This window comes from Thunnus maccoyii, chromosome 12, assembly GCF_910596095.1.
Source record: "Thunnus maccoyii chromosome 12, fThuMac1.1, whole genome shotgun sequence".
Classification (NCBI taxonomy): Eukaryota; Metazoa; Chordata; class Actinopteri; order Scombriformes; family Scombridae; genus Thunnus; species Thunnus maccoyii.
In genome coordinates this window covers 32,971,524-32,987,825 of record NC_056544.1, presented here as the reverse complement: position 1 = coordinate 32,987,825, position 16,302 = coordinate 32,971,524, and the positions used below count along the sequence as shown (strand labels likewise).

General features: G+C 41.3%; 1 protein-coding gene across 4 annotated transcripts in view; it reads left to right on the top strand.

The window, feature by feature from the left end:
• Positions 1–5,299: 5,299 nt before the first annotated feature.
• The window catches only part of wdr33 (WD repeat domain 33), a 30,083-nt gene continuing 19,080 nt past the window's right edge, over positions 5,300–16,302 (top strand). For all 4 annotated transcript variants that reach the window (XM_042428572.1, XM_042428573.1, XM_042428571.1 and 1 more), the window contains exons 1-6: positions 5,300–5,494; positions 9,579–9,797; positions 13,762–13,830; positions 14,521–14,625; positions 14,788–14,883; positions 15,841–15,992. In XM_042428572.1, the coding sequence (XP_042284506.1) occupies positions 9,594–9,797; positions 13,762–13,830; positions 14,521–14,625; positions 14,788–14,883; positions 15,841–15,992 (626 nt within the window). In that variant the 5' untranslated portion in view covers positions 5,300–5,494; positions 9,579–9,593. The remainder of the gene's footprint in view (positions 5,495–9,578; positions 9,798–13,761; positions 13,831–14,520; positions 14,626–14,787; positions 14,884–15,840; positions 15,993–16,302) is intronic.

The window sequence follows — 16,302 nt, the reverse complement described above, 5'->3', positions numbered from 1 at the left end:
ACCGCGCGTCGTTCGACTAGACGTGAAAAACAGAAAGTTCAACAGTCAGTTTGATGAGTTTAAAGCGATAAATACCGGAAATACTCAACCAGCCGTTAAACTTTCATGACTGGATTTACAAAGTGTTTCCAACTTATTAACTGTAAGAAATGTACTCCAAGATTTTTTTTTTTACTGAAATCTGATTTTATTGCCTTCCTGTTCTGTTAAGTTTTTTATTTTATCTTTATTTGTTTATTTATTTATTTATTTATTTATTTATTCATTTATCTATTATTTAGTCTGTCATGTTGCCATGTTGAATGTATCAACAAACTGAAAGTGAACTCGTGTCCTCTATGTGATCTCTATTGTTTTTCTATTGTCTTAATGTTACACATGTTGTAAGTGACGCTTTTTTTTAATAAAAAATAAAGTTAAGGTAGAAAAAAATGAAACTTTTAATAGGAACAAACTGTCATTTTTCTTTTTTTTTCTTGACTTGTGACTTTTGAAACATTCTAGATATCACTAACAAGCCTTATTGACATGAAAATAATGTTTTTACATGACTTTAGTCCTCATAAAATGAAAATGTGGAAAGATTGTGCAATCATTCTACTACCAAGCCCATCACTTCCTTTAATGTACATCTATATATTTATTGTTAAGTGCTGCTGTGTAATATGTGTTGCTGTGATGTTATGACAGACCTGCTCACATGTCAGTGGAAGAACAATCCACTCATCACTTTTATTTCTGCCACTTAGTCACTTTTCCTACCTTTAATATATAATTAAAGCTGCAAGCAGCGTTGACCGGGCCCTCGTGCCTCCATGCACATCAGACCACGGCACAGCGCAGCACAGTCGAAGGTCTTCTGTCACGAGCATGTGGATGTCTTCAGACCCTGCCTGTTTTCAGACAGTGCAAGAAGGAGATAAACATCACTTCCTTTGTCCACTATTTTGCCTGCTGCTGGGGCTGCTTCGCTGAAATTTCGTAGGGGGCGCTATTCAGCCAGTTTGCATCACTGATGGAATATTGTCATGTAGACGTGTTCAGGCCGGGACTCTTATCAAACATCTAAAGTTTGGTGCAATCTGGAGCATTTACAATAAAGTTATAGCAACTTCCTCTGTCATGGCGAAACATCAAATCTCAACGGTGTGAGGATGAGAAAATTCTGCAGGGTGAGACATGTCTGTCTTGCTCACACCTGTGTCATCAAAATTATGCAAGTTTTTGGCTCATTCACTTGTATTTCAATTAGTAAATTGAAAACCCTTGATGAGTTTGTGTGTAAAACAAATTAATTTCTATTTTTAGTCTATTTTTAGGAAAGTAAAGACTTTTAACCCACATGACCTGGTGAAAGTTTGATTGACATGTGTACTGTCAGGTGTGTAGAGACAATAAGTAACTGCAGCTGGACACAGAAAAATACTCATATATTTGAATGGAGAGTGTGAGCGAACCCACACCTTTTTGAACATTTACTGCTTCCACATAGTTTTAGATACAAACTTCATTTGAACTTTAAATGAGTCACGAGACTTTGACCTACAAATCTTGAATTTACATGTTTTTTCTATCTTTTATTGTTTTTGAGATATTAGAGTGTGAGTTTTAAAGTCTTTTCTTGCTCCTCCTGTGATTTTATAATGAGTGTGTATTGCGGCACTGAGGGAGTGACATCACCAGGAGCAGTTGGAGAGGAGGATTTTAGAGAACGCTTCTTGTGAAATATCCTCATAAATCCCATGACTTTGGCCAAATCTTACATTAAAAATCATATTTTTAGGGCCCGAGCCCAAAGGGCGAAGACTCTCTTGTATCTGTTGTGTTTGTTTGTTTCTTCGTTCTTTCTTTATTATTACGCCACTTAAACCCTAAATTTGACCCCCTAAACATGCCCAAAAACTCACCAAAATTTCGCACATCAGGTCTGGTGAAAAATTTGATAAAATGTAAAAATTAACCCCAAAAATGCCAAAATGTGTTTGAGAATGCCACCTATGTCACTAAAATGGCCGCAACGGCCCGTAGGAATGTCGTAGAGAGATCAAACCAAAACTCAATTATTCATCTCATCAAGACCTACAAATCATACACTGACACCCCTGACCTAAATCCAACAGGCAGTCCACAATCAACCTGTCAATTTTGGACCCTGAACAAATGCTATCTTCTCCGAGGGCGTTAATGGTATCGGCTTCTAACGTTAATACATGACTATGACACTGTATTGAACAAAAGTTATTAAAAACTTTGTAATAACTCGAACGGTTTGGATTTTATGAGCAGTGCAACATCACACCTTACAATGTAAAACAATGGGGAGGCAATCTCTGGGCATGGACTTTGTGTCAAACAGAGGCTTCTGACATCTAAACTATAAGTCTGACCACTTTCAAACCTGTATCAATGGATTCATTGATACATTGATACCATGACTTTGGCCAAATCTTACATTAAAAATCATATTTTAGTAGGAATTTTCATGGCGAATCCATTGATTAGCATGTTTAGGGAGTCAAATTTAGGGTTTAAGTGGCGTAATAATAAAGAAAGAAAGAAACAAATAAACAAACACATGAAAAACAATAGTGTCTTTCGGTCCCTAAATATTTGGTTGAAATAAACAATTAACAAATCTCAGTATTATTAATAAAATGTTTTTTCTCTTATCTTTGGAGGAGACACGTAAAATGACGTCTCACTGTCTCACCCTCCATCACTGTCTCACCCTCTCTCACTGTCTCACCCTCACTCACTGTCTCACTCTCTCTCACTGTCTCACCCTCACTCACTGTCTCACTCTCTCTCACTGTCTCACTCTCTCTCACTGTCTCACCCTCCATCACTGTCTCACCCTCCATCACTGTCTCACCCTCTCTCACTGTCTCACTCTCTCTCACTGTCTCACCCTCCATCACTGTCTCACCCTCTCTCACTGTCTCACCCTCTCTCACTGTCTCACTCTCTCTCACTGTCTCACCCTCTCTCACTGTCTCACTCTCTCTCACTGTCTCACCCTCCATCACTGTCTCACCCTCCATCACTGTCTCACCCTCTCTCACTGTCTCACCCTCCATCACTGTCTCACCCTCTCTCCCTGTCTCACCCTCTCTCACTGTCTCACCCTCTCTCACTGTCTCACTCTCTCTCACTGTCTCACCCTCCATCACTGTCTCACCCTCTCTCACTGTCTCACCCTCCATCACTGTCTCACCCTCTCTCCCTGTCTCACCCTCTCTCACTGTCTCACCCTCCATCACTGTCTCACCCTCTCTCACTGTCTCACCCTCCATCACTGTCTCACCCTCTCTCACTGTCTCACCCTCCATCACTGTCTCACCCTCCATCACTGTCTCACTCTCTCTCACTGGCTCACCCTCCATCACTGTCTCACCCTCCATCACTGTCTCATCCTCTCTCACTGTCTCACCCTCTCTCACTGTCTCACCCTCCATCACTGTCTCACCCTCTCTCACTGTCTCACCCTCCATCACTGTCTCATCCTCTCTCACTGTCTCACCCTCTCTCACTGTCTCACCCTCCATCACTGTCTCACCCTCTCTCACTGTCTCACCCTCCATCACTGTCTCACTCTCTCTCACTGGCTCACCCTCCATCACTGTCTCACCCTCCATCACTGTCTCACCCTCTCTCACTGTCTCACCCTCTCTCACTGTCTCACCCTCCATCACTGTCTCACTCTCTCTCACTGTCTCACCCTCCATCACTGTCTCACCCTCCATCACTGTCTCACTCTCTCTCACTGTCTCACCCTCCATCACTGTCTCACCCTCCATCACTGTCTCACCCTCTCTCACTGTCTCACCCTCCATCACTGTCTCACCCTCCATCACTGTCTCACCCTCTCTCACTGTCTCACCCTCCATCACTGTCTCACCCTCCATCACTGTCTCATCCTCTCTCACTGTCTCACCCTCTCTCACTGTCTCACCCTCCATCACTGTCTCACCCTCTCTCACTGTCTCACCCTCCATCACTGTCTCATCCTCTCTCACTGTCTCACCCTCTCTCACTGTCTCACCCTCCATCACTGTCTCACCCTCCATCACTGTCTCACCCTCTCTCACTGTCTCACCCTCCATCACTGTCTCACCCTCCATCACTGTCTCATCCTCTCTCACTGTCTCACCCTCTCTCACTGTCTCACCCTCCATCACTGTCTCACCCTCTCTCACTGTCTCACCCTCTCTCACTGTCTCACCCTCCATCACTGTCTCATCCTCTCTCACTGTCTCACCCTCTCTCACTGTCTCACCCTCCATCACTGTCTCACCCTCCATCACTGTCTCACCCTCTCTCACTGTCTCACCCTCCATCACTGTCTCACCCTCTCTCACTGTCTCACCCTCTCTCACTGTCTCACCCTCCATCACTGTCTCACCCTCTCTCACTGTCTCACCCTCTCTCACTGTCTCACCCTCCATCACTGTCTCACCCTCCATCACTGTCTCATCCTCTCTCACTGTCTCACCCTCTCTCACTGTCTCACCCTCCATCACTGTCTCACTCTCTCTCACTGGCTCACCCTCTCTCACTGTCTCACCCTCTCTCATTGTCTCACCCTCCATCACTGTCTCACTCTCTCTCACTGGCTCACCCTCTCTCACTGTCTCACCCTCCATCACTGTCTCACCCTCTCTCACTGTCTCACCCTCCATCACTGTCTCACTCTCTCTCACTGTCTCACCCTCCATCACTGTCTCACCCTCTCTCACTGTCTCACCCTCCATCACTGTTTCACCCTCCATCACTGTCTCACTCTCTCTCACTGTCTCACCCTCCATCACTGTCTCACCCTCTCTCACTGTCTCACCCTCTCTCACTGTCTCACCCTCCATCACTGTCTCACCCTCCCTCACTGTCTCACCCTCCATCACTGTCTCACCCTCTCTCACTGTCTCACCCTCCATCACTGTCTCACCCTCCATCACTGTCTCACCCTCCATCACTGTCTCACCCTCTCTCACTGTCTCACCCTCCATCACTGTCTCACCCTCCATCACTGTCTCACTCTCCATCTCTCGTCCAATCAGGGGGATTCTGGCGGCAGTCTGGTGGGGCAGGATGGTCGTCTGTATGGAGTGACTGTTGCTGGTGGTGTACCTGGCACACGGTGGACTGTCTACATGGACGTCTGTGCCTACAGGCAGTGGATTCACACTGTAACTGGCATCTAAACTTGGATGGATTTGTATTGTGTGTATTAAGAACGTTTAAGAACTCGGTTTCCCAGGATCCTTTGCGCGGTGACTGCGCATTCTCCCGCCCGTTGTGAAAACGTCCCGGCATGCTTTTCTGCAGGGGCCGAGAAGAAGAGGCGTCATGATGGAGTCCGCTAGTGGCTAAAGTGACAAACCTCCTTGAATCTCAGTTGAATAAAGTTTGAGACGCTCATGTTTCTCCAGAGAAAAGCTCTTCGGAAGAATCTAAGCCGCTAATGACAGCAGATAGATAACTGCAGCGGAGATTGTTGGTGAGTTTTGTAGCTGCAGCCGCGCTGTTGTTGCGCTCCCAGCCGCCATTAAAACTCCGGCTAACGTTACCATTCAGAACAAAACACCCGAGAAAACAACAAATACCCGACAAATTACTGGCGATGTATTTAATTAAACATTTTAAAAAACAGCACATTTAACCTTACTTATAGAGTAAATATGTTAGTGTGTTTACAGACGGCTCCTGAGGCTAACCGTTAGCTAGCCGTGCTAGAAGCATCCCGATGTTAAAAGACGTTAATATGTAGTAGAATGAGATAACTGCTCTGAAGAAAGGAGGAACAGCCGCAGAGTAACTGCAGTGAAATAATCTCAGTTAAGTGTTTAATTAAAAGTGTCCGTCAGGCTGTGTAAGCCGGCAGAGAGGTAGCGTTAGCTCCCTGTTAGCCGCCTCGTGTTACGGTGAGTTTGGCTTCCTGAGAGCTGGAGGACGATTATATTTATGATTAAACAGGTGTGTGAGGAGACTGAGCGCATCACCTGAAACTCTGTTAACTCAGGTATTATTATTATTATTATCATCGTTATTGTTGTTCAGGTATGGAAGGAAACTGGAGATTTTGTGGCCAGTTTGAGGTCTTGTAGCTGCTGTGTTTCAACGTTTAAGTGGAAAGTAACTAACTTGTACTTTCTATTAATATTTCCATTTCATGTTACTTCATATTTGTACTCCACTACATTTATTTGACAGCTTTAGTTACTTTTCAGATGCAGATTTGACACAATGGATAATATAACAAGCTTTGAAAATACAACACATTGTTATAGATTGTTGAGTTATTTAATGTCAAATCTTCATCTGAAAAGTAAGTAAAGCTGTCAAATAAATGTAGTGAAGTGAAAGTATAAAGTAGCATCACATGGAAATACTCAAGTAAAGTACAAATACTTTTAAACCGTGTTTAAGCTCAGTACTTAGTTATTTTCCAGCTCTGCCAGGTTGTTTGTAACAGAAACGTGCATCTTCAGATATTTATGTTTGTCTGTTGTTGACGTTGTTGTTATTTATGTGATACGTCCTCATGTTAAAAACAGGGTTCAGTCTTATGAAGCATCACTAGATGTTATAACGCCTGATGCATTTTAAATAAACCGCTCTGTATCAGATGATGCTGTTAAACTAATGAATCTGTAACTCAGAGTTCATACAGATAGACGTGTGTGAAACAGGCTGCAGCTCTTAAATATTAATTCATCTGCTTATTGTTTTGGTCTTTGACAAATGACTGAAATGGGTAATTGATTATTAAAGTCCTTGTCTGATGGACTAATCTGTTGCTGGAATAATTGTTTCAGCTTGAAGTCAACATGCTGTGTTGTAAATATACTGTAGATATAGAGGAGAGTCTGGCTTTACAGCAACTAATGATTATTGAATGTTTTCAATGCGATAACACTGTGCAGTATTGTGATGTTGATACAACCTGCGATAAATAAACTAATATTGATGTGTAGCTCTACATCTATGTCTTCTGCTTTAACTGCTAACAGAGACCCTAAACAATCAAAGAAATGATGTCAAACATGCTTTTATTGAACAAATTGCACATGAAAACCCAACATTAATTTAAATAAGGCATAATAACGATAAGAGTTTAAAGTTGAATTTCTGCTGCTACCTTTACTCAGCAAAAACATCTTTTATCACACGGTGTTGAAATACAAAATCTGACAACAACTTAAATAATTCAATAAATATAAAGTAAACACAGCAGTTTAAAATAGCTGTAATGTTCCAGTCATCAAGGCCCTCGACTCCCAACACGGAGCAGAGATAGAGTGACGTCACTAAGTCAAGAGGAAATTAAGGCAGGTTTCATATCACAGATATTAGGGATGCATGATATTATCGGCACGTCATCGATATCGGCCGATAACAGCTCTAAAATGAAATATCGGTATGGGCTATGTCTGCTAATTATGAGAGGCTGATATGTCGCCTTCTCCTCCGCCACCTGACTGTGTTTCCCTCCACGGACTGTTTCACCCTGATGGTCCCGGTGTTTCCACTCCTGAACAACAAACTGGGGCTAATGTTAGCTGGGAGGCTAGCAGAGGCTAGCTGGCTGTGCTTCCCTCCCGTCATGCTGCGGCTGACGCTCTGCTAGCCTCTCAGCTAACGTTAGCCTCAGCTCTCCATGTGGATCCAACTGGAGTCCCGAGCCCTGGTTTGTTATTCAGGTTAATACGGGAAGAAGCAGCGGGTCTGACGGGCAGCTGAGTGAAGTGCAGCCTGCGGAGGAAACACCGGGACCGTCAGAGTGAAACAGTCTGAGGAGGAGCTGCTAAGTTCAGCTGCACAGATAGGAAACCCCTCGGCTGACAGGATGTACCGCTCTGTTTGGGGGGGAAAAAACTTTTTGGTTTATAACGGCGGTTGTCAACCAGCGTATTAGGTGCATTAGCGCCACCTTCTGCTCCGGAGTGTGGACCAGAGATTAAATCCTGCACATTAATCCTGTCTGTCTAATAAACTCAATGAAAACTCTACTGCTGCTCCCACTTGGCAGGTTCATTAAAGTTTTACTGCTTCCTAAATTCTTCCTTCATATATTGCGTCAACGCGGCGCCGCTCAGACACGCCGATCGACTCAATGATCTCTTTGAAAGAAGCGTTTGAACTGTCCATGAGACTTTTCTCTAGATTTAATAACAGACATTAGAGAAGCAGCCACAGGTCAGGATTACTGGTTTAACTGGTTTGAACTCAGTTTGAGTATGATGGAGTCAGTGGGAGCAGCTGAACCAGCGTGTACAGGCTTGTTGTTGTTGTTGTTGTTGTTAATTAGGCTGTAAGATCATTAACGATGAATCTGCTGCTTGTTTTCTCCAATAATCATTCAGTTGATTAAATGTTCAATAAATCCTCAGAGCGTTTACTGTCGTCTCACCGCAGCTGTTAAAACTGTAGAAGAAGAAAAGTTAACATTCAAATAAATAGAACAAAAAGTTTAAAATGAACATGAGATGTGATGATAAATGACTAATCAATGATCCGATCAGATTAACGAGTCTGATGCTGTTTGTTTACATGCTGGAAATGATTTCTGTATTTCAGAGTTGATCCTTTGTTTATTTACTTTATTTTAATAAGTTACATGTTTGTTCGGGCAGATAAACATGTTCATGTTTAGATTTATGTTCATAAACTATGTTGTAAAGTTTAAACGCTCTGGTTCATTTATCAGATTATATATCATGTGATAAATATCCATGTTGTGATCTTCTGTTTTTTCCACGTCGTCGAGCTCTGGTGTGAATATTCTCTGCAGATATATAATGTTTATATATATGAATATATATATTCAGACACTTCAGGGATTAAACGTCGTTATTAGCAGGATTATAATCAGCTGCAGTTTTTGCTTTGTCTGATAATATTTTATGTAAATTGTGTTAATGAGCAGATTTTCTATAAATTACATCCAGATGTGAACTGAAGTTCATCAGATTCCTTCTTTTGTTTGAACTTTTCCTCCATTTGTTTCCAGAATAATATTAATTATTATATATAATATATAATATATTATATTATATTATATGTAATATAATATATAATATATAATATAATATATTTCTATCTAACAGCCAGAACAGCAGCGAGAGGAGAAAACGTTCCACAGAAGCAGATGTGTGTCATTAATTAGTTAAAATGAGTGTCTTCAGTTGTGGGTAACATGTGTAGTACTCTGTAGACCTGGTCTGGATATCAGTTATTGATCAGCATCTGTCTGATCAAACTCTTAACAGAATGAATTGATCTGGGAGAACGAGCCATAAACTGTGTTAAAACCATTTAAATGATATTGTTCATTCATACATAATCAATGACTTTTAAACCTTTATAGTTTTTAACCACCATAGATGTAATTGATCCAAATAAATGATTGATTAGATTGACAGGTTTAAGCAGAGAGCAGCTGTTTAATTGACCAATTAACAAACTTCCTGTGTTTTTCTGGAGCAGCAGGAAGTTGAAAGTGATGTGAACTCTTCCTGACGTCACAGCGTCTAAACACTAGTCCACCTGGTCCCCCCCCCCCCCCCCCCCCCTTCCTGTAGGTTTAGCCGGTCACCATGGCGACGGATATCGGCTCGCCGCAGCGGTTCTTCCACATGCCGCGCTTCCAGCACCAGGCGCCGCGGCAGGTGTTCTACAAGAGGCCGGACTTCGCTCAGCAGCAGGCCATGCAGCAGCTCACCTTCGACGGGAAGCGCATGAGGAAGGCCGTCAACCGCAAAACCATCGACTACAACCCCTCCGTCATCAGATACCTGGAGGTAACACCTGTCAGTGCTAGAAGGTCACATGATGTTCACTGACGATCCTCCCAATCATCCGCAGAGGTCTCCTCCTCTCCAAGAACTAAATCGTTAAAATACTTAAAAAAAACGATGTTTGGTGACCAGCGGACTTCCTGTTAGCCGAGCTGCTGCTAACGTTTGTCCAGTTTATTTCTCTGATAACTTCCAGACGTCCAACGACTAAAATCCTTCTTCCGGCTAAAAGATATAGTTAAAGTCCATTTATAACAGTTTGTGTGGAACAACCACAACACCGATGTATTATCTTGTATGTGTGTAAGTTACTCTTTGGTAGACGCCATTGTAGCGGACAAACACAGCGCCGCCGTATGCATCTTGTGCGTGTTTACTCTTTGGTAGAGGAGGTATGACGCCATCGACAGGCGACCAGATGAAACGGTCCGTTACTTTGATTAAATGACAGATTTCACAAAACTCAACAACATATATAACATCGGTCTAGTTGTTTTTACACGTTTTAATGTGGAATAATTACATATTATAGCTTTAACACACGTTCTTACTTATGAAGCATCCAGGTAACATCAGAACTGACCTTCATGTACGACTGAACATGTTGAGCTTCCTCTTCCTCAGTCTGTTTCCACCACAGCAGGAACGTTACCACCACTGCAACAGAAGATGTTAAATCAATATGAAGATTAACTTCATGTTATCTTAAACTAACGTGTATCCAGAGTCTTTACAAGTAGAGATTATATAGCGATTAAAAACATTTTTACCACTAGAGCCTCAACTTTAAACATAACTTAGACCCAAACAGCAACAGATATGGGACAAAACTAGAATCATTAGTTAATTATAAAGCACCACAGCTGTGTTAAAATGAGGAAACGCTGTATTGTGCTACAAGATTCAGTATTTTGGTTAAAACAAACGAAGCGACCAGCTACGTTGTCGCTGAACGTTTCTTCTGTTCAGCATCAACGTTTTTACAACTTAAACACGTTCATTAACATTTTCTCATCATGTTGAGAGAAAACGTGATTCAGCAGTTTAGTTGAATATTAATATAGTTTCTAGGAGACGGTGGTCACATTAGAGCAGGTTTATGTTGACAGACGGACCTCGTGCTGCACCTGAAGCAGCTGTTTACTGCTGACATAAACATCTGGCAGCAGGATGATCAGCAGAGAGTCTGTTTATGTTCACTGACAAATGCATCAATTAAAACGACAGTTAATTAATAAATGAAATGTTTAAATCCAGACAAACTTCACCAGTGAACCAGTAGAACCAGTTCATGTCCTTCCATTGGTTGATTCTGCTGCCAGTCAAACCTGTCTGCGCTCCTATTGGCCAGTTTTACTGCCTCTGTTTGCTCATTCTTCTCTCTCAGCCAATCAGAGCCCAGAAGCCCCGCCCGGCTGCGATGTGACGGTGTTTATATCAAACAGACCCCGCTGAGCGGCTCGCTGTTCGCTTGTTTATTTTTAACGTATTGAGACAGAAATCCACCTCGATCACATGACTGTAAACCATCATCAGCTGTTCAGAAACGTAATCAATCATCAGTTTGTAGCTCCAATCTGAAATGACACGACTAAGGATAAAATAATAATAATAATAATAATAATTAGAGCAAAATAAAATGTTGACTTCTATGTAAATTAAAAGTGATAAAATTAAACAAAGTAATGAATAAATGTTAACTTAATAAACGTGCCTTTGATTGGTATTTTACAAAAACCTGCATAAACACCAAAATAAATAAATCACAGTCAGTGCAGCTGATTATCAACATGATCAATGTTTTACTAAAATATTCTGTCGGCTTATATTTCATCACTGAAGAGAACCGCTGGTCTGGAGTCAGCGAGACCAGTTCATTAATACCAGTTTATTACTACCAGTTCATTACTACCAGTTCATTACTACCAGTTCATTACTACCAGTTCATTAACACCAGTTCATTAATACCAGTTCATTACTACCAGTTCATTAACACCAGTTCATTACTACCAGTTCATTACTACCAGTTCATTACTACCAGTTCATTACTACCAGTTCATTAACACCAGTTCATTAACACCAGTTCATTACTACCAGTTCATTACTACCAGTTCATTACTACCAGTTCATTAACACCAGTTCATTAACACCAGTTCATTACTACCAGTTCATTACTACCAGTTCATTACTACCAGTTCATTACTACCAGTTCATTACTACCAGTTCATTACTACCAGTTCATTAATACCAGTTCATTAACACCAGTTCATTAATACCAGTTCATGTACAGGAAACGGCGTGTTGATGGTATTTATGCATCTGTGTCAATAACAACAACAACAACTGCAGCTTCTGTAGATGAAATAACAGCCTTATTTACTCAGATGATTAATGAACATCAGAGCTGCAACTAACGATTATTAGTTTTTATTTTTAAAATGTGAGAAAATACATAAAAACGCTTGTTTTAGTTCTTGGTGACGTCTGCAGAGAAAATATTCACATTAACAAGCTGCAACCAGAGAATCAAAACATTCAATCAGTGATCAAAATAGTTGGTGATTAATTTTCTGTCGACTACTTTTTAATCTTCTCTGATTGTTCCCAGTGTTCCCAGTGTTCCCAGTGTGTGTTAAACCAGCAGTCAGGTGTCTGTAATCATTCCTCCTGTTCATACTGGATATTAAAAGATCCTTCAAATGTGCTTTCAATGGAAGTGATGGAAGATAAAATCCACAGTGTGTCCACACAGTCATTTAAAGTCTGTGTGAAGCTTCTATTCAGCTTCATCAGTCTGAGTTAGTCATATCAAGTGGATATCTGACACATTTACAGTCTTTTTAGCATCAAATTCCCTCTTTGTGTTTCCTCGGACAGTGTTTCCCTGTTGAGCTGCAGGTGGAAGTATAGTAACAAAAAGAGGGACTTTGGCACTAAAAAGACTGTAACGTTGAAAGATATCTACTTGATTTGACTCATTTGGACGCTGAAGCTTCATATTAGCTTCAGACTGTGGATTTTGTCCTCCATCACTTCCATTGTAAGGTCATTATGAAGGGATCTTCTAATGGTCAGTATGAACAGGAGGAATGATTACAGCAAGAAACACAGCTTTAATGTTCATTTGATGACTGACTGTTGGTTTAAGACACATTTAAGAAATTGTCAACTTGTCCTTTAAGAGAAGAGCAGTGACATATAGAATAGTATCATCTGCATAAAAATGTACATTACAATTTGGGGTGACAGAGATGATCTTATTTATGCATATGGTGAATAAAAGAGAACCAAGTATAGACCCTTGTGGGACACTAAGAGCACTTGACTGTGGAAACTACTGCCTCACTTCCACCTGAGAGTCATGAAACCATTTAATGGAAGCTTCATATTAGCTTCAGATAAACTTTAAATACATTTTTGCACAGAAGGAGGACTGTGGATTTTGTCCCCCATCACTTCCATTGTAAGGTCATTATATTATCTTACAATAAAGCAACTTTTGGACTCATCAAGACGTGAAAAACCTCTTCTCGGATAAAAGAAATCAACCAACCTCATTAAAAACCCTTAAAACATCTTCTCCTCTTTTATATTTATATATATTTACATATCCAGAATCTGTAAATGTGTCATTATTGTTTAAAGTCACACTTAAAGGCAAGTTTATTTGTATTATAAAGTGCTTTCAACAACAAGGTGGTTCAAAGTGCTTTACATGGAGCATAAAAGACATCAAGACAGAATATAAAAGCAACACAAGTAAAAAGACAGTTAAATACAATTTAAAAAGTGTTAAATTTGGAAGTAAAAAGAAACTAATAAGAGATAAAACAGAAGAATACAACTTAAAAGTCTGTTCTCAGTTCAGCAACCTGTGAATAAAACAAGTGTCTTTAGTCTGTTTGCTTTGTTTAACGTTGTTTAAAATGTTGACCAGCAGCTTTGTTGTTGTTGTTTTCCTTTGCAGAACCGTCTGTGGCAGCGAGACCATCGAGACTTCAGAGCCATCCAGCCGGACGCAGGATGTTACAACGATGTGAGTAGAGACCCTTGCACTTTAATGACGATAAACTATATGTAAACATGGTTATTATATCAGCTGATAAAACATGATGACGTGTTTACTGTCCGAGTCTTTACAGGAAATGTGTGATGTTTTCTGCCCTCAGCTGAGTCTGTCAGGCGTCGTCACAGCCTGACAGACTCAGCTGAGGGCAGAAAACGCCCACAAGATATTAAAATCATCCGACTGCATCACATCTGAAAAACAAAACACATAATCAGCAGTGAGGAAACAAGAGGGTTCAATGATCAGTTGATTGATTAATTAGTGAACAGTTTTGATAATTGTTTCAGCTTCCATCACGTGAATATTTCAGTTTTCATTATAAACTGAATAATTGACGATGATTCTGGGGATTTTTCACCGTTTTGACATTTTGAGAAAAAGATGGAGAGATTAATTGATGATGATAAATAATCAATAACTGCAGCTCTGAAATGATCCACAGTGATGAGCTGATCAATAGAAAATAATCATTTTATTTGATCCCTGTGATAATAAACAGAATATTCTTTTAGATTTTGGACTCTGGGCTTCGGGAGCATTTTTTACGACTTTCTGACATTTTCTAAACAAACAGTGAAATAAATGAGCATATTGATCAGTAATAAGACGCTGATTGATCAGCTGAATAGCTAATAATCTGTTATCTGTCTGCTGCAGCTCGTTCCTCCGATTGGCATGTTGAACAACCCGATGAACGCCGTCACCACCAAGTTCGTCCGAACGTCCACCAACAAAGTCAAGTGTCCTGTGTTCGTCATCAGGGTAAGCCGCCGCCGCATCACTTCCTGTTTACAGCGTCGACTGACACTGGGAACTCCTTTAAATTCATTTTTAAATACTAGTGAGCGGTTTGTCTCTCTGGTGGATAAACTGTCAGCTTGCAGTTTGTTGTAGACGTTGACGTTTGTCTCCATGTCTCTGCAGTGGACTCCTGAAGGTCGTCGTCTGGTCACTGGAGCCTCCAGTGGAGAGTTCACTCTGTGGAACGGACTCACCTTCAACTTTGAGACCATTTTACAGGTGAACATCATCATCATCATCATCCATACATACAGTCCTCTGGTCTGTCAGTCACACACTGACTCAGTAGCTCGTTGGTTACTTCTTTTCTTTTCTTTGTAATCCAGTGAACAAATCTAGTTATGTTTTTGTCAGCTGGAACTGGAAGTGAGAGGAGAGATTAAAGCCTTCAGTGTCCCAGTTCTCTTTTGATATGTTTATATTCTATATTTCTGTATATTTAAGGAAAGACACTCAATGTCCAATCGACAAAAAAAATTATCTGTGATTCATCAAGAAAGTCACGTTTTTATCAAAAACACTTTTCTCTTTATGTGATAATAATAAACTGAATATCTCTGAGAATGATGCAGTGAGACACTAACAGCAGATGAGAGGACGATGCAGTGAGACACTAACAGTAGATGAGAGGACGATGCAGTGAGACACTGACAGCAGATGAGAGGACGATGCAGTGAGACACTGACAGCAGATGAGAGGACGATGCAGTGAGACACTGACAGATGCAGTGAGACACTGACAGCAGATGAGAGGATGATGCAGTGAGACACTGACAGATGCAGTGAGACACTAACAGCAGATGAGAGGACGATGCAGTGAGACACTGACAGTAGATGAGAGGATGATGCAGTGAGACACTAGCAGTAGATGAGAGGACGATGCAGTGAGACACTAGCAGTAGATGAGAGGATGATGCAGTGAGACACTAACAGCAGATGAGAGGACGATGCAGTGAGACACTAACAGCAGATGAGAGGACGATGCAGTGAGACACTAACAGCAGATGAGAGGACGATGCAGTGAGACACTAACAGCAGTTGAGAGGATGATGCAGTTAGCTGCAGCTGATCCTTCTTCTATCTTCTTTAGTCTAAGTGTTGATGCAGCTGGTGAATGAAATAAAGATATGAGAATCAAAGCTAACATCCCTCCTCCTCTTCTTCCTCCTCTCTGCAGGCCCATGACAGTCCGGTGCGGGCTATGACCTGGTCTCATAACGACATGTGGATGCTGACGGCGGACCACGGCGGCTACGTGAAGTACTGGCAGTCCAACATGAACAACGTCAAGATGTTCCAGGCTCACAAGGAGGCCATTAGAGAAGCCAGGTTTATACCCAATCTAAACTTTTCTGTAGTTCACCCCAGTGTCTGCTGGTTACTGTCGGCCACGCGGGGGCGCCGTTTCACGCGTCGCCACATGTTGTTGCTGTGGTCGATTAATGACAGATGTACGTGTGTGCTGTTGCAACACTGCAGTGATCTGTTGTTGATATTCTACCTGATGTGGCTGATGAGCTGTTTATTTCTGTGTACAGAAAACGGTTGATTTTGTTGAATAAAGTGATCAATAATTTATTTTTAAACTGGTTTGGCGAGGCCCAGTGGGGTGGATAATAAGAACCAATGAATCAATAAA